The sequence below is a fragment of the Boleophthalmus pectinirostris genome, unplaced genomic scaffold (genome assembly GCF_026225935.1).
Source record: "Boleophthalmus pectinirostris isolate CB_2022bp ecotype Guang Dong unplaced genomic scaffold, ASM2622593v1 HiC_scaffold_17, whole genome shotgun sequence".
NCBI lineage: Eukaryota > Metazoa > Chordata > Actinopteri > Gobiiformes > Gobiidae > Boleophthalmus > Boleophthalmus pectinirostris.
Window position 1 is genome coordinate 28,251,456 of NW_026571115.1, and position 27,022 is coordinate 28,278,477.

At 38.6% G+C, this 27,022-nt stretch overlaps 1 protein-coding gene across 1 annotated transcript; it reads right to left on the bottom strand.

Moving 5' to 3' along the window:
- On the bottom strand, window positions 1-27,022 carry slc6a16a (solute carrier family 6 member 16a). The gene is made up of 12 exons (XM_055152643.1): window positions 26,920-27,022; window positions 13,056-13,278; window positions 11,872-12,029; window positions 9,194-9,320; window positions 8,941-9,116; window positions 8,189-8,299; window positions 4,521-4,762; window positions 4,240-4,420; window positions 1,178-1,379; window positions 666-825; window positions 421-583; window positions 1-345 (listed from the first exon to the last, which is right to left on the bottom strand). The coding sequence occupies exons 2-12, from the start codon at window positions 13,276-13,278 to the stop codon at window positions 7-9; spliced, it is 2,082 nt and encodes a 693-aa protein (XP_055008618.1). The 5' UTR covers window positions 26,920-27,022; the 3' UTR covers window positions 1-6.

Sequence of the window (27,022 nt, forward strand, 5' to 3'; positions counted from 1 at the left end):
CAGGTCTCACACCCCTGTGTCCTGTTCCTCATCGTCCTCCTGCTGGGGCAGCAGCCGGTACAGTTCATGGCCCCCCGGTAAGAATATGGGGCCTACCCTGGGGGTCTCTGGCTCTTGGGCACGGCCCTGGTGGTTGAAGTCGAGCTGTTCCACAGAGTTACACTTGGTGTACAGCTCCCTCTGCATGTCCGGGCTTTCCCTCTCCTCAGAGTTCATGCTGCGGATCCTGCGGCTCTGTATCAGAGAGTGGATGTAGGCGACGGGGACAGGCAGACTGGCAAACACTATGAGCATGACGATCATAGCCAAAGCCCAGCCTGGGTACTCCAGGGTCTTCTCAGAGGCCTGCACACAAACATGGGGTGCTTAATGTGCTTCCTCATATTTATTATAGATATATACAAAGAGTATATGTCTCACCGTGTCTTGATTCCAGGATGTGTACGTGGGCCCTTTGAAGACCATGCGCAAGAAACTAGCAGCCAGAAGACCTACCATGGCCAGAACACAGACATATTTCCACAGATACTTGTAGACCACTGGAGGGCGCCACTTGAGCATGACTTCAATGTCATCCATAAAGCTGAAAAGGTTCAGCAAAATGTCAATATGCTCTATGTTCACCAGAAAATCATTATTATTTTTTGTTTACATCAAGTTCTTACCGGTCTGTGCCATAAACCCAGGACACACTGATGGTTTCAAAGATCACCACAATAATCAGTGGAAGAGTGGCAGAGTAGTCGTCAAACATGGTTACAAAGTAGTTTCCAGATCTCTGGGTAAACAGCAGTCCAATAATGAAGCCCAAAGCGCAGCTGGACACTGAAAAACAAACACACAGGACAGATAGCCACATAGAGTCCGCTTGTACAAATACATTTATATAATTATGCCTTATTTGCCACCTGCTATCTTTTTTGCTACTTATTTAGAATTTATTATTACAGTTTATATTTTCTACTCTTTTTAATTATATAATATTGTGATGTTTGAGCTACAGTGTCCAAACATTTCCCTTGTAGATCAATAAAGTTTGTTTAAGTCTAAGTTTAAATAAGACCTTAGGCTACAGACAATTCCTTTAAAAACTGTATATTAATTTTATTGCTGTCTTTATTGTACATTTTATTGTCTCTTTCAGGTCCTACCACGGTGCACGAGCTGACCATCGTACCTGTGAGCAATGTGCGGTGGCGTCCCAGCAGGCTGAAGTTGTCCATGAGTGGAGTGAGGATGCCCTGCATGGTCCCAAACATGGTGCTCATGCCCAGGTTCAGCAGCATGAGGAAGAACAGGGTGGACCAGAAGGGACTGCCCGGGAACAGGGCCATCACCTCGGTAAACGCTATGAACGCCAAGCCGGTGCCCTCCACGCCCTGTGCACACCAAAGAGGGGGAGATGGAGAGAGTATTGAGAAATCTGATGAACATTATCACTATAACAGTCCATAAAATATCTTAGAGAGGACATATTTTGGTATTTTGGGGTATTTACCATTAAACATATGTAGAGCACTAATTTACAATATTGATGTAAAACAGTTTAATAACAGAAATTGGTCCATTGCAGAACTGAGAGACCTGGCCTCTTCATATTAGGGCTGTCAAAAGTATCAAAAATCAGATACCAATGACTACTAAAACTTTAAGCAGTTATTGATTCTAAAAGAGCCATATTCACAGGTCAGAAATTAACCTTTCTTGAATAGTTTTAGGCTACATTTACACATAGCCGGGTATGTTGAGAAACAAATATTTCCCTTGATCCATTTTCCAAAATAACATCGTGCACAAAAAAGTTTTCGTTTACATCAGCCCGCATAAATACACCACTGAACGCCATCATAACTACGCCAAGCCTCTGGGTGGGACCTGGATTAGATTCAAACCTATAGCATTTATTTCATTACAGTTCTAAGTATTACTCAAAAATACCTTGAAAAACATGCATTACTAAGCGGGCTCACGTCTCCACAGATATGACAAAAGAAGTGGCAAAATTGCTGACCTCGAGCCTCATTCATCTCTGGTCATCGATATCAGCTGTGTGTGCAAATGCAAACACATGAAAAGTGTCCGCACCAAAAGAATTGCGACTACTGCTCTGATGCTTCATGATCATCATCAGAGCAAAAGGGAAACACTGGTCGCACTTTTGGCGCATCAGCTCCTAAAACTCCTTTTATCTCACTTTATACACAAACGCGAAACCGTAGTTTTGCAGACTCTCCACTCTAGCCAGAGTTTTTATAAAGATTAGTTTTCAGAGGCGAATTTGCCGTTTGCATGTAAAAGATGTGTACAACCTAAGGGAAATGTCTCAGTTTTTATAAATACCCATGTACGTGTAAACTGAACTTTAGAAAGATCTTGAGCTTTATCATGGCACCTCCTGGACCTGAGGGATTTCACCGATATACCACATGGTAATATAAAAGAAGTACTATGAGTAAGAAGCATTTAGCAAGTGACACATTTTCATTAATGTGTTTTTAATGCTGGAAAAACTGACTATGATTATACATCAGGATTAATTTCACAGTGCACTTTCCACACATCTGAGAGAATCAACATTTGAGAAACATACATATCAGAACATGTTTGCCGAGGTCTAAAACAGGATATTATTGTTAGAACTACCTTTTACGCAATGTCATATAAGCCCCTCGCCGGCACAACTGAACGTAGATACTTTTACATGACATATCCTGTTTTCCATTCTGTGGTTTGCTTTCACTCCACTGCTTCGTCTCAGCGTGGTGCCATCTCTCTAAGGGGGCCCTGTGATATACTGTATCTGAGTAGTTGTGTGTTTTTAGACTCCTATCTGCGGGGTACTTACTTTCCATTACTTCAGTATTTCTCAGGGGTACTGGGAAAAAGGCCCTTGTTGTTGTTAAATAGTTTTACATAAATTTGCCGTAAAAGTCAGGATGGACTGAATGTAAAAAAAAAAATTAGTAGTGAGAATCTTATGAAAGTGAATTGACAATATTTGTTGACAAAAGGAATTGAACTAATGACACTGAGGCCAGTACAGAGCCTACAGATGTATTGGCTGGAACAGTACAGCACAGTATTTATATGTCCTTTATTTGTGTGACTGTTAAATTTAGAAGAGCTATGCTGTAGGGATGTAACAATATCCAAATCTCTCGTTACAATATTATCACAATATGCATCTCACGGTATGATATTTATTGCGATATTTTGAAGAGGCTAATAATGAAATAAATAGGACACTTTTTTGCTTTTAAAATACCTTGACAAGATTTTTGTGTGAATTATTTCCATCATAATCCCAAGAATTCAAGTAAAAAAACATTTCTTCATGTTGGCTGCACTGAAATGAATCATGGAATATGTAGTTTCTGATGTTTGTAAGCTGTTGCTACTATAAAACCATGCATTTAAGCAAAGTAACTTGTAATTCTTTGTTGGACTTTGGACAAACAGTAACTATTTCGGTTATTGTTACATCCCTACTATGCTGCCCTCCTGCCACAGTCTAGGCAGAACGGTTTAACACTTTGACCCACATATCATTCATGCCACTAAATATTGTACTATGTCAATTTTCCCTGGCATTAAATTGTTGGTTTTATACAATTCATGGGTTTCAGGCATAACGATTCCAACACTTCAAAATCATAATTTTCATGTTCCAGTTTTGCCCACGATACAGAGGCTGCAAATTCTGGAGGCAGTTTTCAGATCTGGTTAGTTACGGCACATCAGAGGCGCTGTTTAAAAAGAGTTTGAGGAAATGGTTGATATTTCATGATTGTGGATGTTTCATTGTGTTTTAATCCACGTTTGAATCAAATGAATTTAATCCATGGTGTTTAAATGTAAATTTGTATTTTTTTTTTTTTTTTTTAAGGACAGTGATAATGTTCAATTTTTAATGTATTCATAAGTTGGAGGCTTTAATATAAGTTTTTTGGTATAGGTTTTTTGCCTCTTCTGGCACCTATTTTTTATTTAGTGTGTTTTTTTATTGTTATGTTATATGTGCAAAATAAATAAATAAATTAAAATAAATGTGCAATGTTTTGGCTACAGAAGGAAGTTTCCTGAGTCCTAGGTCCCTGCTTAGACTGCCGCCATTGCTGCATGGTCCTGGATAAGCGGAATAAGATGGATGGATGGAGGAGGTTTCTTTCCTTCAAATCAGGAAGGAATCATTCGTCTGAAACCCATGAATAGCCCAGAACATAAAACTGGCTGTACTACCTTGTTCATCTCCTCCTCCAGGCTGCAGTCGGTGATGTTGGGGCCCACCATGCTTCTGTAGTGACTGTACCACTCCCTGTAATCGTCTATGGCCACTGCGCTGGGGTCTGTGATGTTGAACCAAGGCCACCAGTGCTGTGTGGAGCTCTGCGTCGCCATTATGCTCAGCTGCCCAAGATTACTACAGAGGTACAATAAGAACAAACAAATTCCACTTCACTGTAGCAATTTCTCTTCAAAAGATTTCCAAAAACATCTCCTCAAAACATGACATTACTTACCTCGCCACACAGTTTTGAGCTATAGTCTTGGCACGGAATCCGAGTACAACGAAAACCACGAGCGAAGCCAGGACTGAGGTCATGAAGTTGATGCCAGAGACCATGATGGCGTCCCTGTGGCAGTTGTTGTTGACGGGGTTATAGGAGGAGTAAGCGATGACTGAGCCGTACCCCAGGCCCAGAGCGAAGAACACCTGTGTAGCAGCCTGACGCCAGACCTGCACGTTTCCCCAGATCTCAAGCTGAAATGGAGAAGTAAAAAAAAAATTATACCTAAATAGTTAATTTTTTATGTAAAGGTCTATATCAGAGTTTCCCAAACATTTATTCTGGGGACCCTCACGTTTTAAACAGTGAAAAACAGTAATTGAACCAGCAATAAAAGGATCCATAAGTCACCTATTTGGACACTAAATGTAGCCCATTTCTTTTTCTTTTAAACATTCAATTGAACCAGTAATACTGGAACAAAATAGTCAATTAAAATAATTACAAAAAGATTGATACAAAACATGTTAATATTTCTAATGAGATAGGTGGGTCTGTCTGTGTTTTTATAATGAGTTCCAGTCTGGGTGCAGGAGGAGAGCGCAGCAGCAGATCAGGCGCAGTATTCAGTCTGTTTCTGTGCTTTGTCTTCATTTTTGTGAGCACAGAAAATCCCAGTTCACACATATATGTAGTAGTGAAAGGAATAAGCACAGAAACACTGGCCCTACTGAGGATAGGATATTCTGATGAAATGCTTATCTAGAATGACGATAAGGACACAGATCCACTTACTCGCTCTCTCATGTGTCAGAACTGTATATTGTAGACCTAAATGCAGATCGTGACAAGGCAACCAAAAAAAAAAAAATCTCTTGCGACCCACCTGAGGATCACAACCCAGTCTTTGGGAAACAATGGTCTATATTATATACGCAAAATTGACTCTTGTGAGTTTTAAGTCACGTTATAATGCTGGTAACTCCTCAAAAACGTACCTAGAGTTGTGGTCTGTTTTATTTGTTTTATTTGAGTTATACTATCAGGCAAGAAATCTAGGGGTAATAATGGACTCAGACTTGAACTTTAACAGCCACATCAAATCAATAACATCTGCAGCGTTTTACCATCTAAAAAACATAGCAAAAATCAAAGGTTTACTGTCTAAAGCAGACTTGGAGAAACTTATCCATGCGTTTGTCTCCAGTAGGTTAGACTACTGTAATGGTCTGCTCACTGGTCTCTCCAAACGAGCTGTGAGACGCTGCAGAACATCCAGAATGCTGCAGCTCGGGTCCTTACTCGAACTAGGAAGTACGAGCACATAAGTCCTGTGCTCAGGTCTCTGCACTGGCTTCCTGTGCCTCAGAGAATAGACTTTAAAGCAGCTCTGCTTGTGTACAAGTCTCTCCATGGCCGAGCACCAAAGTACATCTGTGACATGTTAGTGTCATATGAACCATCTCCACCTCAGGGACCGGCCTCCTGCTGGTGCCCAGAGTCAGGACTACACAAGGGGAGTCAGCGTTTCAGGTTCATGCAGCTAAAACCTGGAACAGTCTTCCTGAACATGTGAGACAGTCCTCTTCTGTGACGCTGTTTAAATCCAGGCTCAAAACATTTTTTTAATTTGTTTTTATTATGATTTTAATTAGAGCCCGACCGATATATCAGTTGACCGATATTATCGGCTGATATGAGCAACTGTGAGCATATCGGCTATCGGCCGATATACTTGCTGATAGGGGCCGATATTTCACTATTTCCCATGGGCATGTTATACCTCGTTATAAATCTTAGACTCTCTACATTATGTTAATTTAATCCAATTTACAGACAGATAAATGTCCAAATATGTGGCTCCGCATCAGTATTTATCTGTGGAGTCATTTGTCAGTGTGTGTGTCCGTACTGTCCCTGAACACACCCCCAGAGTCACGTGCTCATGTTTACACCCACAGACACAGATCTATGTGCAACACTTACATTATTTTCTTTTTACGGACAATCGGGTTGAGTCTGGATTAAAAGGACATTTATTAGTGCAGACTTGTGATGTGAGGAGGAGCCTGTGTGAGCGCTGAGTGTTGGAAATATGCCGACTTTGAAGCAAGTTTTGGTCATTTGTTTATAGGTTAGCGATTAGCTGCTGTAGCTCTCGCACATAAACAGGCTGTTTTCTATTGGTCTATTGTAAAGTGACTATATATTTGTTACTGGACCTGCATTGATATGTAAATGAGCTGTGAATAGACGTGTGAACTATTAAATTTGCGCATATAATTAATTACCGCGGTGCGCAGCATTTACGGCTAAAGACTAATAGCGATTGCAAACGAAACGGTTCTTAGATCCGGCTCTTTGAAGCGAACGAGGGGAGCCTGATCCTCATTGGGATTGGGAGTCGTGTTTTCTCTTTCTCTCACTTTTTTTCTTTTCACGTCGCGTGCAAACTCGTGGTAGTTTGACAGCGGCAGCGGCTCAAAATGAAACTTTCAAAAATCTGCGTGTGCATAGGAGAGAAAAAACGTGCATAAATATATTCAGCATAAAATAAATAAACCAGGACTAATCTTGGGGTCGAGAGAGGGAGAGAGATAGAGACCGAATCCCTACACTCAGTCCTGGTTAAGTTCTGGTTTAGTCCTGTTTTACACATGGTTTAGATCTGTTTTAGTCCTGGTTTAGTCCTTTTTCAGTCCTGGTTCAGTCCTGGTTCAGTCCTGGTTCAGTTCTGGTTTAGACCTGCTTTAGTCCTATGACATATCATGTAAAGAGGCAAAATAACAATAAATGTTGCCTAAATAAACCCAGTTTAAAAACCACCAGAGCCAAACCTAAGTTTTTTTTTAAACAATTCAAGATTTACAGTGAATTTTTACATCACTAAATATATCGGCGATTATATCGGCTATCGGCAGCGCCAACTCCCAGTATATCGGTTTCATATCGGCAACAACAAAATCCGTATCGGTCGGGCTCTAATTTTAATGTACTTCTTATTCTGTAAAGCACTTTGAATTACTTTGTGTACGAATTGTGCTATACAAATAAACTTGCCTTGCCTTGCCTACTTTATTATTAGTCAACATCTCTAAAGCTCAAAATGCTCTGTTCCACTTTGTTATTTCATGTACTGGTAGTTTTCATTAAACATGTGCAAATGAAACAAAACTCCAGGTATAATGATAATATTTTTGATGAGGAAACATTATAACATAGATCAGAAAATAGCATATATGGGACATTTAACGCTTTTTTGTATAATTTACCAGCTGTTAATGTTTTGAATAGAGATTGAACATCTTATTTTTCTTACGTTAATTTTAAAAAAGTGTACCGCATATATTTTCTGGTTAACAGCTAGAATGTTCCACAGTATAGCATTAAAACATATCCAGCGAGCTTATTTCCTGCGTGTTTTTGTTTTATTGCTCAAAAACACCTTTAAAAACATGCACTCTTACTGTGAGCCTCTCCACAGATCTGACCTATAAGTTAGATATGTTTTATGCCATATTGTAGTAAATTCAAGGCAAAGCGATACCACCCCCATGGAGACAAGCAAGTGCCGTACTCTTGTGAAAAAAGGAAAAAGGAAATCTATTCTTCGAAAACAATAATATAGATCTCTTTATCAGAAAGTTTGATTTAAACTTGAAAAAATTCAAAGTTCATACCTTTGGATAAAACATGTAGGTGATTCCGTCCATGGCTCCGTCTAGCATTAACCCTCTGATGAGGAAGATGAAGAGCACCACGTAGGGGAAGACTGAAGAAAAGTACATTACCTGGAACATAGACAAACAATTAGCACACTGTATTAAAGGTGCATTGTGTAACTTTTCTGGTGGAGGGTCTGCCAAATGCTTTTCTTCGTGGTAATATTACTGCTTTGTCTGGAATGTTTCACAGTATGGAATTATTAAACTTTTCTATCTTCATGGAGACCAAACCAGAGAAAGTTAGAGGTCAGATCTGTGGAGAGGTGACCCCGCTCACAGTCAAAAGGTGTTTTTGATCTATAAAACCACCTGTAATTGAATAAATGTAAGGTAGAGCTGATTAATGTCTGTGGAACATTCCAAGCAGGTGACAGACCTCCAACCAAAAAGTTACACAGTGCACCTTTAAACAAGACAAGTTTTTTTTCATTGTGTACTAAATATTAAAAACTATTACATACATAGATATTTATTTTACATTTGGTTCATTGTAAACAGCAATACCGATCTAAAACCGCAAAATAATAGTTTTAATGTGGCATTTTAAAAACTTATGACCCAAATTATTATTATTTTTTTTAATAATCAAGTACACAGCAGTGGTTGAATATAGGGGGTAGGTGAAAACAGGATTTTTCAGAGCACACGTGCCTCAAATTCAAACTCCCCTTTAAAGTTTAATATACAAATTGTGTCTAGAATCATACCCTTGCGGATGACTTAATGCCCTTGATCATCGCCAGAGACACGATCGTCCAGGCAGCGAGCAAACAACCCGTCATGATCAGATTGAATTCTCCAGACTCATTGATAGAGTTTGTGATGTTCAGGGCTTTCCGGAACCAGAAGTACGACGTGGGAGAACTTTTGGCACATTCTTTAACTGTTGATAGAAAATAGTTAATGGTGAGATGTTGCCAGAGGACTTTATTGTGAAAAATAATTATTGATAATATAAACCTGTTTCATTGGTGTGGACATCTATGGGACACTGGTGCCAGGGCAGAGGATACTGGAATGAATTACCCAGGTAGAACAAGCTCCAGGCGATGATGACATTGTAATATAGAGCCACATAGAAACAAACCTGTAGGAGAAAATAGACTGTGAATGGTCATTAATACATAGACTGACACAGGCATTTTTAAAATTTATTTATTTATTTTTTTATTGCAGTTTTAGCACACATTTTTTAAAACTTGAGCTTCTGAGAAGATTTAATTCACCAGTGCTCTGACAAGAGGGATTTAAAAAATTTGAGAGCTACAGGATTTTTACACCATATGTGGCAGAGGACCTTCCAGAGGAAATACTCCAAGACTTTCAAGAGGAAACACTTTGAAGGAATTAACCATCCCATTACCAACCGAAACTCCAGACACTGCTGTGATGCTGCAGGATACAGAGGAGGAGGGACACTGTTGGCTCTTCCTCTCCTCAAACTGCCCTGATACAGGATCTGCTGACCCTACCTAACTAGTCCTCCTGTTATGCTGCACTGAAAGTCTGAAATCTTTGACTGAGACACAAAGCTGAATGAGAAGCACAGTGTAAATATTTCAGCAAAACTGCATCAGTTTGCTGCAGCAAAACTTGAATTTCCCTCAGGATCAGTAAATTATCTCTTTCTCTGTCTCTCTCCTTAATCCTTAAGACACTTTGAAGCGTTCAAACACAGGCCCACACCTAAAATTGTGTCTGAACAGGCCCATAGGCAATAATTCATACCAATGCAAATATCGGCCCCATATGTACACATACGTTATCTATATCACTAATGTCCCAAGTGTGGAGTTTTCCCGACGCTAACGAACACTACTGGCTCCACAGAGAAATATCTTTTCCTGAAAACAAGGGGCTTCTGAGTGAAAAATGGGCGTAGAAGTAGTGGTGGTGCTGGCTGTGCGGAGAAAGTGTTATGCAACAGGCTGCCAGCTCTCCAGCGGACCCTCACAGCCGGCTTGGATGTCATCATCACCCTCTCTATGTATACACACACTCCTGTCTCACTGCAGCTGTGCAACTTTGGATCACGTTAAACTTTTGACTCTCTCCCAGCTCCAGTAATGCTGATATATGGTGTAGGAAAACAAAAGATTCACAAACGGGGGTGGGCGATGTGAACAAAAATAAATATCTCTATACATTTTTTGGATTGTCATTAATCAAACCATATTTTTGCAGTGCTTCAGAAATGTGCTAAACTGTGCCTGTGAATCTTGTAAATGTCTTGGTTGAGGTCCAATTATCTGACAAAATGAATAGTCTTTAAAATGAAACACTGAAGTGAATACATATATCACATTTTTACTTAAAGTGAATACACAGATCACATTTTTACTTAAAGGTGCACTGTCACTTTTCTGGTGGAGGGTAAGTCACCTGCTTGTCTCCATGAAGATGTTATTGCTTTTACTGAAATGTTTTAAAGCACTGCATTGTGAAAAAATCGACTTTTTAGAGCTTTAAACATAGTTATAATGCATGTAGGATTTGATGTGATGCGCGTAGGGACCAGCAGCGTTGCATTTTGGTACAAATGAAAAAAGATCTACTCTTTTACGTGACGTGCGGCTATCCATAGGAGGGGCCAATGGCTGTGTGGCGTTTTGTTGTGATGACATTTATGGCGATGTCAGCTCCCATTGGTCATCGCAGTTTCCTAACGAGTAAATCAGCAGGCTTGGTTTTTTTAATTATGTTGTTTTAGATCAATATTACAATTTAAAATGTTCAAATGATCCAAAAGTGTCATCTATTATAACTATAACGAAGACTGAAGCACAGTATCTTCTTTAAACTTAACATCTCCATAAAATTATTCTTTGAGATTGTAATAAATAAGTAAAAGATGATGAAAGGAAATGATGATGGTGAAAATAATATTAGTTTAAGTATAGGGACTAAAAATGTTTATTTAAAAATGGGGGAAAAAAAGGAAGAAAGGGAGAAAAAGTAATTTCAATGATAAATTGGCCAAAATATTTCAATGTAAGGGGCCCTAGCAGTGTGGTTATGCTGCACTACCACATTACTTTTGTTTTATTTAACTAAATTTGTGTTGGTGTGTGTGGTCGGGGGAAAATATTTTAATAAAAAAACAAAACAAAAAAACATCTCCGTGAAGACAAACAGGAAATACCACCAGGTTACAGGGCAGATCTGTGGAGAGCCCGTTCACAGTAAAATTGTTTGGTATTTTCGAACTAATAAAAATGTTGGAATGAATAAATACAAGATAACATAAGATACGTTAAATGTTGTACTGTGGAACATCTCAAACAAAGCAATAACATCTCCATGTAAACAAGAAGGTGGCATACCCCCAAAGAGAAAAGTGAAATAGTGCGCTTTTAAGTAGTTTTTATTGACTTTGCTCTTTTAAAAAGTACTTACTCCCCCAACAAACATTAACCATTTTGACATTCTAATTCTACACAACTCCAAAACCACAATTTCCACATTAACTTGTAGACAATACATCACCACCTCCTCTGCTCACAAACACATTTCACTGGTTTCCTTTTAAAAACAAACCATTTCTGCCCCCCTACAGATATGCATATGGAACCCAGCCATGCGAGACGTCAACAGACTCACCCCAGGCTCTCCGGGTTTTCCTCGCGCCCCGGACTTACCATGCAGCTGGAGTATCCGATGCCGACCAGTTTGGGCGAGATGTGCTTCCAAACGCCGATGCTGCCCTGCCGGATGCTCTGACCTGCGGCTAGCTCCATGAAAAACAGAGGTACCCCCACGATGAGCAAAAGGAAAACATAAAGCAGCATGAAGGCTCCTGAGGGACAGAGGGAGAGCCGGGTAAACATGTGTAAAGCTTATGTTATTTGTTTTACTAATCTTATATAATCATCTTTTATATTATGACAGAGTTAAAACCCGACAAAATGAACATATGTGAAGTTTATTTTTGATGTTAATAATAGTATAAAGATAATAGTATCCTGTCTCATCAACCAGCAAAACTACTGTATGTTGACTGACTTTTTAGAGTATTTAAATATTGACACAGGAAGTCAAATTTGTCCTCATGTCCCTCTGTTTACTTGGCAATTTGTCAAAAAGAAATTTGGCAGAGATTCAACCAGCAACCAAGCAACAGTGGTTCGAAAATATAAATTTATTGATACTGGTGAAGAGGAATTCATTTGAAAAAGTTTTGAAAAATTGTCCAAAAAGGCTGTCTATTTGTATGTATGTTTGGCTAGTATCGTCACAATACTAACATTTATACCACCTAATGCCTCCATTTCATTTCTCTCCAGCGGCTAGGTCAGGAATCGGAATACACTAGACGGTTTGCCAGAACCCCGGAAGTGCAAGTTCGGGCACCAGCCAATCAGCGAAGAGCCATACATTCTCTTTTGGCAACAATTCTCGAGATTGAGGATTTAAAGTCGGAACAAAAAGAATTTTTGGTGAATTTTATCTAGGGGAAAGACGATATTGCCCTTCTTCCTATGGAATTTGGAAAAAGCTTAATGTACCAGTAAGTCCCATTAGCGGCGCATTACATAGCAGCAATCGGTTAAATAAAAAAAAAAGCACCCGCCTACAGTTGAGCAAACAAATCCTAATGCTGCAAGGTCAGACGGTTTCCATGAAATTAACCCGGCTCATGAATCAGGCTAATTTATAACTCCTTTTTAGACAAAACTGTAATTTATAACACAAAATAACAATATTTTTATTATACCATGTGGTATAGATGATAAGTCTAAGAAGATGAAATTGTTTAGGAAAGGCCAAATTTTATCCAGTTATGTCACTATTGAACCTTACAAGAAAATTCCCATTCACCCACCTCCTCCGTTTTGGTGACAGAGATAGGGGAACCTCCAGACGTTGCCCAGGCCCACGCTGAAGCCCACTTGAGCCAGTACGTACTGGAGCTTTGAGTCCCAGGCGGGGCGGTCTGTGGGGCTGGCTTCTCCTCCCTCTGCATCGTCTGCACTGGTCAGCTCAGCCTGGGACTGGCTCTGCCCTAGCCACGCCCGGTCCTCACCGTTCAGAGAGGGCTTCTCCATCTAATAACCACAGGAAGACAGAAAGAGTCAGTTTTAATGAACACAAAAATAATGTTTAGAGGGCCCATATTACGCTTTTTAAAAAAAATCTATACTACACAGACATATTCTAAACATTTGATTAATGAAGGTGTCCACCTTTGGCAGATGTAACAGCTGAACTCACTCATGGCTCGTTCTTTTTACAGTAGATATCAAATATTGTTCAGAAAGTTCTTCCCAAGCCTGTTACAGATGTTCCCATAAATGTGTGGCACTTGTAGGTTTCTTGGCTTTCACTCTTCTGTCCAGTTCATCCCAAAACTAACTCGATGGAGCTTAAATCTGGAGACTGTGCTGGACACTCCATGTTTTCAAGCTTCACCATCTTGTTCTTTTTTCCTGAGGTAGTTTTGGCAGAGCTTTGACTTGTGTTTTGTTATCTTTTATCTTTTTTTTAACCTCTGGCTGTTCAGTACTTGCCCTTGTACCATTTCAAGCACTTCATTGGACTTGCACGACTTGAATTGCAATAAATAACTGTAAAAATTTTGACCGGTAGTGTATGTTATACTGATGTTTCCTTATCAAAAGCAGACCTTGAGTTGTGTTTTGTTTCATTCACACGTTTAACACACAAAACCTGCATCGGCTGTGCTGTTATCTCAAACTGAAAACACTCTGTTCCACCTTGTGATATCATGTGATAATACATGAACACTTTACTGTGTTTGTAAACCCCACACAACTTCACTAGCATCATTTGGTTCACTTCAGCCCTGGAACTGCTAGTCTCTGTTAATTTGAAAAGCTTTGGAGATGTAGACAGACTAATAATAAAGAGTTACTCAAACATGTGCGATTGAAACAAAACACAAGTCCAAGTATGTTTTTGAGAAAGTAACAACATTAGGGTGACCAAACGTCCGTTTTTCCCCGGACATGTCCGTATTTTGCGTCATGTCCGGAGCGTCCGGGTTTTTTTTTTTTTTATAAAGTGATGCAAATGTCCGGGTTTTCAGTACCGTTCCTTGGGGGCATTAAACTGAGCGTCTCTCGTAGCGTCTGTGACTCAGAAGGAGCGAGCAGACACAAACAATCGGTCAGTCTGCAACATACTGAAGCACAAATGCGCATTTAACAATGACTTGTACAAGAAATTCTCCGTTTTCTGTCCCGGTCGGGACAAGCGTGAGGCCATGTGCACAGGTTGTGAGTGAGAGTACAGTGTCCCTCGTTTATCTCGGGGGTTACGTCCTATAAATAACCCGCGATAGGTGAAATCCGCGAAGTAGTCAACTTTATATTTTACAATTATTCTATCTGTGTTAAGGCTGTAAAAGCCCTCACCACAAACTTTATACACTTTTCTCAGACAGGACAGGTGCAACCCTTTTTATTTCCTTCTTAAAACTTGTTGCTGCTGTCGTACTTGTGTTATTTTCCTCCTTTATGTAACAAACTGAAGATTCATTTATTCCATTATGGAGCCCAACAGCGCAGAGTCCCGCACGGGTCCATTTTTGGAGACCCCCAGTACAACACCGCACCCGCGCAGGACAGGACTGCACCTGCCCGTTAACCCGAGATTATATCAAATTTTTGCGCTGCCCACGACACGGACTCAACCAAGACTAAACAAGGACTAACCCAGGACTGATTCCAGGACTGAAGAGGAGGACTAATCCACGACTGAACTAGGACTAAAACAGGACTAAAACAGGACTAAACCAGAACTGAAACGGGACTCACCGTGAGGACGGGTTTGGAGGTGACCACAGGAGAAAGGACCGGCTCAGCTCCGCACCTCACGGAGTTAAACGCGGGAATTGCCTGATCGCGCCTTGTGGACAAACTGCTCGGCGTTTTCTCTCTTAAATCCAACATTTGTCCTGGTTTAGACCTGGTTTAGTCCTGACCCACCCGTGTGTAATTACTACCCGCCACACACAAAAAAGGTGTCCGGGTTTTCACAAACGGAAATATGGTCACCCTAAACAACATTATAACTAGGGGTGTCAAATTATCGCGTTAATTGCGATTAATTAATTACAGTCATATTTAGCGCGTTATGTTTTTTAATCGCGTTAATCTAATTTTTAATCTCTAACTTTAGTGTTTCTGTATGTGAGTTTCTTTATTATAAAACCTGTTTTTATGTGTTGTTGGGACAACAACACACACACACAAAACACATTTATATATATTTTTTTATTTCGGTAATTCCACTCATTGCCGGAAACCCACACAAAACACGAGCAGTAACAGCGATGTAAACGTCATGTTAACGTTGGCGGCGTCAGTCGCACAATGGACGAGGTCGAACAGCCAGTAGAACAGGGGCAGCAGTGCACAGGTAAAAACACATTCGTGTCTTGGAAATTATTCTCCCGACGTGAAATATAAAAGAAAATAACAAATATAATATCGCCTGAAAACAACCTGCATAGACTCATGATGTCTGCACTACTGTCCTATAGTGACCTGCCACATGAGGGGACACGCACACAAACACACACAAACACACACAAACAAACACACACAAACACACACACAAACACAAACAAACACACACCTTCATCATCGTCATTAACCTGAGAACGCGCGGACCACGTTTCCTTTCGTAGTTACTGCGCGGACATCGCTGTCCTACCGTGAGCCGCGTGTGGATCGTGTTTTCTCCCGTACGCGGCGTAAACCGCGCTTCCTCCTGTGCGCCTCTAAACCAGAACTAACACCAAGACTAAAACCAGGACTAAACCAGAACTAAAACCAGAACTAAAACCAGGTCTAAACCAGGTCTAAACCAGGACTAAACCAGAACTAACACCAGGACTAAACCAGGTCTAAACCAGGACTAAACCAGAACTAAAACCAGAACTAAAACCAGGTCTAAACCAGGACTAAACCAGGACTAAACCAGGTCTAAACCAGGTCTAAACCAGGACTAACACCAGGACTAAACCAGGTCTAAACCAGGACTAAACCAGAACTAACACCAGGACTAAAACCAGGATTAATCCATTCCAGGACTAAACTAGGACTAAAGTAGGTCTAAACCAGGTCCAAACCAGGACTAAAACCAGTGATCTCATATATATTTCTCTATCAATAATATTTTTAATATGGTTAAGGAAAGACTGGACTTTTTATTGTCTTTAAGTACACAAAAGTTATTATGTTCAGATTTCCTCGTCTTTGCTACTTTACAACAAACAGTTTCTTATTCATGGAGACTTGGGCTCAACAGCCAAATTGGAGAGATTTGTTAAACAATAAATGACTTTATAAAGTCACTTTTTAAAATCTATATTAGTCTTTTGATCTGCCACAATAATGTAATAATGAATTTAAATGAAAATACCTCAAATTGAAGGCTTTTCTCAGCAATTTTTAGGTGAGATTAATTAGATTAATTAATTACAGATCATAATTAATTAATCTCTCAATTTTTTTAATCGCATGACAGCACTAATTATAACATTACTAAAAACTCACAGGAGTCAATTTAGGATAATATAGGACTTTAAAATCAATATAATATAGGACTTTAGGTCATTTGGTCAAAGTACACCAATGTACTGGCAAATTTCAGTTCACTTTCCTCAAAATGAATATGTCTCATTTTAGGTGAAGTTTATTTACTTCCTGTTTGGACATGGGCAACAAATATGACATGTGGGGGTAATTCCATCACTTACCAAGCAACTGTAATACTAAACAAGGGTCAATCACTCAAAAGTTATGATTAGACTAATATAAATAAATAAAATCTTTAATTTAACAGATGAAGATTGATACTGCTGGAAAAAATTTTCCATAGCACGCAAATTGTCCATGCATTTGGATGTGTTGACTTAGGTATTTACACAAACTGCCAGTTAGCTGAAGTAAAACTATGATAAATATTTTCCACAGGTACTATCCCACCAAACCAAGTCATGAATAAAAAAACAAGCAAGCCTGTTATATGTACTTTAAACTTAACTTTGCAATCTCGGGGGGAAAAAAAACACAACCTCAACACAGTTTCTTACGTAACACTTTTGATAAATACTGTATAGCCTATGTGTAATACCACCTGGAATGTTCCACAGCATGTTATTAAACTGATCTGTGTTCTATTTATTTAATCACATGATTTATTTAAAAAAAAAAAAAATCTGGAAAAACATGAATTGCCTCTCCACAATTCAGACCTTTTATCACTACTTTTTGCAACTTTTTGGCTGTTGTTAATGCTATGTAAAGTGTAACTTCTACTTTTGCAAAACTTTAGATATTGTTGGAGATGATATTTGATAAAGCAACCATTTTATCCATCACAGAAAATGAAGAGCATGTGCATGATAGTGTAGTCATAATACAAATATTTTTACTTGGTTTCGATACTAAGGAATTGACTTGATACTCAATGAAAATTCTGATGCGATGATAATAAAATCACAACATTTCAACAATAAAATGTGATTTTCAACATTAAATCGCAGTACTTTGTTTTCATTTTACTTATATCTGTGTAATTCCTCAGTTGTCCAGGTAGGTTCCAAAATCGTCTATGGACGTATGCAGAGAAAATGTAAACAGTAAAAAGTAAACACCTCTCCACAGATCAGACCTCTAACTTGGACTGGTGACGTTTGCCTGATTCATCAGATGGTTTCATTTTGAGGAAACCGTCTGACCTCGCAGCATAAGGATTCGTTCACCCGACGGTGGGCGGGTACTTTTTTTATTTAACCAAGTGCTGCTATTTGGTCGTGATGTATGTAATGTGCCGCTAACGAGGCTAACTGGTATATTAAGCTTTTCCCAAATCCCGTAGGAAGAAGGACAATAACTTTCCCCTTGATAAAATTCACCGAACATTCTCTTTGTTCCGGCTTTAAATCCTCGATCTCGGGAGTCTCTGCCAACACAGACTGTCTGTCTTCGTCTACATCCATCTCGACCACTTTGTTTACTGTTGTGCTGTACCACAAAAGGGACCCAGACAGGCGTTTGAGTTTGCCGTCATGCTTCACAGCTCTTTGCTGATTGGCCGGTGCGTGGTCTACAACTTCCGGGGTTCTTGCAAACATCTAGTGTATTCTGATTCCTGACCTTATCGCTGGAGAGAAATTAAATTGAGTGGAGACATTAGGTGGTGCCAGCCTAGCTACTGTGACGTTGCTTGCTGTTTAATATCATACTTTGGAACATTTTGGCAAAGCAAGGCCATCTCTATAGAGACAAGTGGATTGCAGACCCTCCACCAGAAAAGTTACATAATGTACTGGTGGAAAAAAAAATGTACCTGCAGACATTTAAAAAATCTATTTCACAATTTCCAGAATAAAAACAAAATGATATACACATATATTGGGAAAACTCTCAGCAGTGTGGTTCCAGTAGCCTTCCAAGAATCACTTGTCATTTACTGAATTTATTTGGGTCTTGAGGTCAAAAAGTTTCCAAGGAAACCTGACCCTTTGTTGTTACAGTGTCATATGAACACTTAGCACGTGCTTTAAAAGAACTGCCTTCATAAATACGCCATTATAATTTATGTATGTATGTATGTTTACGTTGACTGCCATTAAATACATGTAATCTAATACAACATAAATAAAGTTTCTTCTGACTTGTCACAATCCAGAATGGCTTACCTCACCGTATCAACTGAGGACGTGAGAGCAGCAGTGGCGTTTGACTCGGGGTTACGTGCGGCTGGCAGGACAGGTAGCTTGCCAACACATGAATACAGAGTGACAAAAATATGCACATAAGCTCAAATAGGAAATAGGGAGCAAATGGAGTGACAGAGGATGGAGGGAGGGGATAGGTGGGTGGGGCGCGGTGTAGGGAGCACATTGGTTCACACAGAGGGTGGTGTGGCTGAGGTGTGGGATATAGTTGGTAACAAGGCAAGAGAAAGGCTATTTAAACATCGCCTTTCAGACACTGGGCTAATCCTGGGCACATGTTCCAGGACCATGTGGTGTTTTGTAAACAGTCATTCAGGTCCAATTGTTTGTCTGTATGTGTACTGATAAATTGGTATAATGGGTATAATTAATTAACAAGTAATATTTTCAGTATATGAGAAAAGATTTAGTGTTGTCCAGAATGTTCCACAATATAGTATTAAACATATTTATTTATTTATATTGCAGTTATTCAGTATACAGTTCAGTTATAGTTTACACTGCTAAAAATATAATTGAAAAATATGCGTTATTCCACAGACCTGACCTGTAACATGGCCTGGTGGCATCACCTGTTTGTCTCTACGGACATAGATCAATTTAGTTATAAACTAGGGATATAACAATAAATGAAATATCGTGATATTATATCGTCAAAGTTCTCACAATAATATCATGAACCATCACAATATATCAAATTACAAGTGTCTTTGCTGAAATTAAAAGTTATGACGCAACAATAGCTAAAAAAAAAAAAATAAGACAGAAGGAACTGCATAGACCATGATCCTTTGCTTCATTTCAATGTAGACGACAAGAAGAAATAACAGTTCTAAGCACTTTTAAGTTTAAGTTCTTTGGATTAAGTCTTGTCATTTTAAGAGGAAAAAACAGTTTTGTTAGCCTTCACAAAATATCGCAATAAATCGTACCGTGACATGTGTATCATGAAAATATCATACCGAGAGATTTGGATATTGTTACATCCCTAATCATGAACTTTCCTAAGATATCGCAATAAATATTATAACATGAGGTTCATACCGTGACAATATCGTATCGTGAGACTTGGATGTCGTTACACCAGCTACACTTGCTTATTCCTATTTTTTTATCAACTCTTTTTGTATTTTTTGACAGTTGTTTTATTAATATTATATAACATAATTCTAATTCTAATTTTGCAAACAACTTAGACATTCTTGAAGACGATATCTGATAAAACAACCATTATAATTTGAAATACAATCAGATCATGTTACTAAACTCTCAAACTTGATTTCAATACTAAGAAATGTACTTGATACAGCCACATGATAGTGTGCCCTTATATCTAAGACCACATGTAATCCCTGATCAACTGTGTGGTCTTATATTTGTTCTGATACAGCTCAAGATCATTCAGGTTTATTTCTGTTCAGTGAATGTGACTTTTTGTAGTGTCAATACTATGGAGTAAGAAAGCTGTCAAAAATATCCGTGCGCATAAAATAGAAATCCGTGCGTATTTGGGAAATCCGTGCATATTTGGCTGTAGTTGCGCATAAAATAAATATTTGTAAACTCTCAAATGAGTCCAGTCGTACATAAAATATATTGTGTGTATTTTATCCATCAGAATACGAATTGAAAAATTACGACGTCAAGAATTACAATCACGAAATGAAAATTTACGATTACGCTTTCATCAGTACGATTACGAATTCACAGACGGAACTTTACTGTCAAAAATACGTCATCATTTCACAGACATTATCCATCGAGCAGAAGAAACATCGATCAAGATCAAGACTGCGCAGCTCAAGTTTGTAGCAGAGGGTAAAAACAGAGTAATAGCACAAGGAGCTACAACAGCGACCAACAAGTGGGTTAATTAAAAATTATTGTAAAAATGTCTTGAATTCAGGAACCGAACGCTGCTGTGTAATATTGTGTAGAAATACCTCCTCTGAATGGGAAATTGCACCTATTGCAAATATCAGGTTCTCTGTATGTTTAGATTAAAACATTCACGGCTACAGCCACAGCGAGCATCAGTCAGTCTTCACTTCAGCTGCATTTCTTGCATGAAATGCCACCAACAGTTCCTCGGGACGCTGAAATGTCCCAGTTTACACCAAACACTACCAAACTGTCCTGGTTACAGACGTCACAGCTAATGAAATATTACACATTACAGTTTAATGCAGCTTTTAGCATCAATTAATGTTCGTGTTTACAGACAACACCTTGGTATATATACAGTATTTACCGGTAAGTATAACGTCACCGTGACGTGGATGGATTTGCTAATTATAACCCATTATAACTCATGTATAATCCATTGTCTGAAATGCAGCTGAAGTGAAGACTGACTGATGCTCCCTGTGGCTGTAGTCGTGAATGTTTTAATCTAAACATACAGAGAACCTGATATTTGTTAATTAGCCCTGGGAGAACGTTACGTCTGATGTTCGCCAACTGGCTCCACTATGTTATCTAACATATAGGTGCAATTTCCCGTTCAGAGGAGGTGTTTCTACACAATATTACACAGCAGCGTTCGGTTCCTGAATTCAATGTGGCAAGACAAGACATTTTAACAATAGATTTTAATTAACCCACTTGTTGGTCGCTGTTGTAGCTCCTTGTGCTATTACTCTGTTTTTACCCTCTGCTACAAACTTGAGCATGCGCAGTCTTGATCTTGATCAATGTTTCTTCTGCTCGATGGATAATGTCTGTGAAATGATGACGTATTTTTGACAGTAAAGTTCCGTCTGTGAATTCGTATTCGTACTGATGAAAGCGTAATGGTAAATTTTCATTTCGTGATTGTAATTCTTGACGTCGTAACTTTTCAATTCGTATTCTGATGGATAAAATACACACAATATATTTTATGTACGACTGGACTCATTTAAGAGTTTACAAATATTTATTTTATGCGCAACTACAGCCAAATATGCATGGATTTACCAAATATGCACGGATTTCTGTTCTATGCGCACAAATATTTTTGACAGCTTTCTTACTCCATATAATACTTGTTAAAATGCTTATCTAATTTCAAAACTAATTTTAGTATTAATTGTTATCTGATTTTTGGTACTTTTGCCAACCCTTACAAATCAATCACACTGCTAATTTGAGACAAAGAGAGAGAGTTACTTTCTTGATCCCAAGGGAAATTCAAGTTTTGCTGCTCTAAACTGCTGTGGTTTTGCTGCAACATTTCACTGTGCCTCTCAATCGTCTTTCTGTCTCAGTCAAAGATCTCAGTGCAGTTTTTGGCCGTTTTTTCTCCCTGATGCAAATCTCTTCTTTCACCCAGGCTTGAGGTCAGATGCCGCTTTAAGTTTTGGTATTTTGTTCCTTATTGGAATGTTTTAATCCAGTATAAATGGCTGCACGTACCTTGAGTCTCAAAAAGTTCCACTCACAACCTTTTTTTTTTTCTGCTACAAATAGCCAAATCACATTTCCCTCAGATTGGTTAGCCAGGGTCCTCTCTAGGGACACTTGGAAAAACAAGCAACTGTACAGTTTAGTTCAGGGTGTAGGTCGAAAACAGCATGTGAGCAAGAAAAGACCAAAATTACACCGAAAAGTACTTTAAAAATACAAATGCAATGATGACAGTACAAACTGCAATGATGACAGTACAAGTACACAAGGCCTGCATGATAATGGAAAATTTTGTGATATGCGATATGATTGTTTATAACTGTGATACCAAAAAACAAACAAAAAACAAACATGTTTTAATTTACTAGTATTGAAACAGACCAGGACTACATCAAGGTCAATTTTAGACTAAACAAGGAAAATCATTAAAGAGGGCATATTTTACTTCTAAGAGCTAACACATAACATATTTAGATCATCCTGTAAGCTTTTATTGTTTAGTAAATTCTATATTTGCTGAAAACAATGTGATAACATGTTTTGTAGGTTTCACTTTTGTCACTTTCCCTTTGCTCCCCCTTCAGAGCGCTATCGCAACAAAATCAGTGTGCATCCTGCTAATGAAACTACTGCACAAGTTTGTGAAGCTGCTGTATACAGTTTTGAGTAATGTTTTTCAATATTTATGGAGAATTGCAGTGTAAAAGCATGGATGATGTAGGCTTGTGGGTGGGGCATTGGACAGAATCTTACACTAGATCACTAGATTACTGAAACATGCATGGATGATGTCTAAAATGATAAGGGAACAACATTATAACATGGTAGAAAGCTAAAAAAAAATAGATGCAGATTGAGAACTTGGTGTTATATATTGAATATTTAGTGATATCTATTATAGCGCCAGTCAATTTTGCAATAATGATACTTTTGCGATATATTGTACAGCCTTAAAGTACACACCAATAAATTCTAGTGACACATGTTTGGTGGTACGACAGTGAGGTGCCTGTATGCTCCGGTCCCACTCCCCATCAGGACAAAGAGTGCCTCTTGTACACAGTATCTGAAAAGTCTCTGCTCACTTTAAATGTCATGGAGTTGTTTGAAAAAGGCTTGGTCGCTTTGGCAATCTTCCAGCATGCCTGCACACAACTTTAACTTACTTAGCCATTACATATATAAGTACAGATAATGTGTAGAGGGGACATATGTTGTGTAGTGATAGTGTTATATATACCGGAACTACTATATACTATAGTAGAAGTACAAAGTAGCGGTTCAAGAAATGACTCAAACTAATTTATAATCCAAGGACCTGTATGTAAGTTTTAAAATTCCATAAACAAGACTAGGGGCGTGTAAAAATATCGAAATATGGATATATCGTATCGTTTAATGTGACGATACAGTACTGATATCGTGGGCTGCTGTATCGAGCTATATCCCAAGAGTATTTTTCTGTGTATTTTACTAAATTATTTTGTTACAGCACTACAGTTTTGTTGCTTGTTTAGAGAAAGGAAACATTTAATTAACACATTTGACATTTTTACTCTTTCTATGATTAAAATAGCCGTGTTTATATTAACTTGGCACAAGAAGTGGTTTAACAAAGACTTAGTATCACAGCAATGAGTTTTTTATTGAACCGTATCGAATCAATTTGAAAAGTAATCATATCGAACCGAAAGTGCCCCATATTGAGATACATATCGTATTATGGCCTATGTATCGAGGTATGTATCGTATCGGCAACTTTTTAATGATACCCAGCTCTAAACACGACCTTTCTGCATTGTTGTTCAAATCAAATATAGCTCTCAAAGGCAACAACTGTAATGCTGATTTGTCCTTAATTACAGAAACTGTGGACATGGTGGCCAAGTTGTTTATGTTACAATTTGGTGTTTGGGCCTCAACATGATTATTCAATCAGACGACAGAATGAACCTCATTAGTCTGTCATTTGTGTTGCTAGTTTCAAATCCAGTCTGACTGAATGACTGACTGAATGAATTGTTAGTAAACAGTTAAAAATTTAAGACAGAATCAACCTTTACCAAAGAATAATGCATGTAAAGAGTAGTGCAAGAAACACAAATGTTCAAATAATTTAAATGCAAAATTGACTCGTGAGCTTTAAGCCATATTATAATGTTGTTACCTGCTCAAAAACATACATAGAATTGTGTTTTATTTAATTCACACATGTTTCAATAACCTTTTTTTTAATTATTAGTTTACATCTCCAAAGCTCAAAATGCTCTGCTTCACCTTAAGTTGTCATGAAGCTGTAGTTTTCACGTTAACAGCTACCTTTAACCTTTAGTTCAGTAGAGATGGGCAATTCCAAATCATCCAGATGATTCTAGCAAAGGTGTATGGGCAGTGGAGCAATTCCTGTATTACCGCATGACATCACAAGGTGGAGTGTTTTCTGTTTGAGAGAAGAACTCACGCTAAATATGCGTGTTAAACATGTGTGAAAGAAACAAAACAAAACACAAGTACAGGCATGTGATGAGGAAACAACATTGTAACAGATCAGAAAATAGCGTAAAATTGAACCTTTAATAATGTTTTTGTCCCTTTTAGAGTTACCCTTTAACATATTTTACTCTATAATTATCAGTATGGCATATGAAAAAGATGTGATTAAATGTACTTGAGTAAAAGTAACTAGGCACTATGCTGACTGGAGTTCTTTTTTTAAACCCTTATAATGACTATACAGTTTATAGTCCCATGCTATCTCTGCATTATAATTTTCCAATCCTTTAAGCTCACAGGGCTCTGACAGGACCCAGCTGCTAACGCTGGTCAAGTGTGGGACATGTCCAATCTGTGTGCGCCCATAAAGGAGGAGTAATCCATCCTGGTCATTTTTGGAGACGGATACAGTAGCAACAGTGTAACAAGGCATTCTAGATCGTAAATCATTACACAGAGAGTGAGCACTACCAGATCCGCACAGAAATCATAACACAATAATGTAATAAGAGTAAAGGATAGGCACATCTGTTAAAGACGTTTGTATTCTTTAAACAGCGTGAGCGATTTACAGACCATATAAACGTATCCAAAAGGGACATGAGCCAACAGAGAGCAGGTAGACACATGCGTTCACATGTTACTCTAGCCTTCACAGACACCACACGTTGTTGCGTAACCCTAACACACAGGAGTAACTGATATCCACACACTGAGTTTAAAGCTGCACCGCGTAACTTTCCCGTCTCCGTGGAGATGTTATTGCTTTGCCTGGTATGACACTGAATATATCCATCTAGCGTTTATTCATTACGGGTGTTTCTATCACCCAAAAACACATACAATTCTTCCTTGAATAGGGGCGACACTCCACAGAACTGTAATGTAGCGTAGTGCTGTCACCTACCTGTCTCGTGATAGATAGGTTTAACCTATACCAGGGGTGTCAAACTCAAATTCACTGAGGGCCGAAATTAAAAACTGGGACTAAGTTGTGGGCCAAACTAAATATTTATTGAAAAATTTCAACAACATCTGCATGTTTTCTCTTCTTTTGAGATATGTAATGTTAAACCTTTTCTTATTAAATTACATGTTTAATAATATTTTTGCTTAAACACTGAATCCAGAACAAGCAGAATACAAAATAATAACAACATTTTAACTAAATAATGTCCCTAAAGCCTATCTGTAGCCGGCGGGCCAGTTCTAATACCTGTTTGATATGATCTTGTGGTCCAAATATAATTATATCGCAGGCCAAATTTGGCCCCCGGGCCTGAGTTTGACATGTCTGATCTATACTGTGGAACATTCAAGACAAAACAATAACATTTCCATGGAGATAAGCAGGGGGCGGACCCCCCACTAGAAATGCTACACAGTGCACCTTTTATAAAAAAAAAAAAAAAAGAAGAAATAAACTAAACATACAAAGCCTCATCATGTTAAGATTTATGTTTTTTTTCCTTATGTTTACCTTACTCTAACTTAAAATTAAAGGTGAAAAATGTAACTTTTCTTGTGTGGTTGATCCACTATGGAGATGTCATTGCTTTACATTGAATGTTCCACAGTATGGCATTTAAATACCTCGCATTTATTCCATTACAGGTGTTTAATTGCTAAAATACTGTACATAACTTGATCTGGTGATGCAGTGTTCATCGAGATCGATTAATGCCATACTGTGAAGCATTCTACATCTCCATGGAAACAAGCAGGTGGCCTACCCTCCATCAGAAAAGCTAGAAAACGCGCCTTTAAATCACACTAGCCTTGCTTACTAAAAAAAAAAAGCTCAAATGTCTCCGTAGACGCATGTGCAGTAATTTGCCAAAAGTTACGCATAGAACAATTACAGCCCACGTGCTTTGCCTATTTAATGTTGGCTTTAAAGCGCACTATCTGATGGCACGTGTGAGGAAAAACATCTGCAGCGCGTAGATAACTCTGTTTGAGCAAATGGTAACTTGTAGGTACACTAATCCCCACATGTTAAGTTGACACAGCTAAACCCTGAGTGACTGAGCGGTGAGTGTGCTGGTCTGGTGCTGGTAGTCTATAATAGAACTAGTGTTGTGTGTGGACATACTTAGTTACCACTGGTCCCACGGCGGAGTAGAGTTTCCAACAAGTCCTCGCCGTCACTCTCTCAACTCGCCACGTCTCCTTGTCCAGTTTGCATAAAAAAATCG

Excerpts from the sequence above, each read along its gene's own strand:
- slc6a16a (XM_055152643.1), bottom strand. The coding sequence starts at position 13,278 with ATGGAGAAGCCCTCTCTGAACGGTGAGGACCGGGCGTGGCTAGGGCAG. Across the intron at positions 4,763-8,188 it reads CCTACATGTTTTATCCAAAG|CTTGAGATCTGGGGAAACGT; the intron begins GTATGAACTTTG and ends TCTCCATTTCAG. Across the intron at positions 346-420 it reads CATCCTGGAATCAAGACACG|GCCTCTGAGAAGACCCTGGA; the intron begins GTGAGACATATA and ends GTTTGTGTGCAG.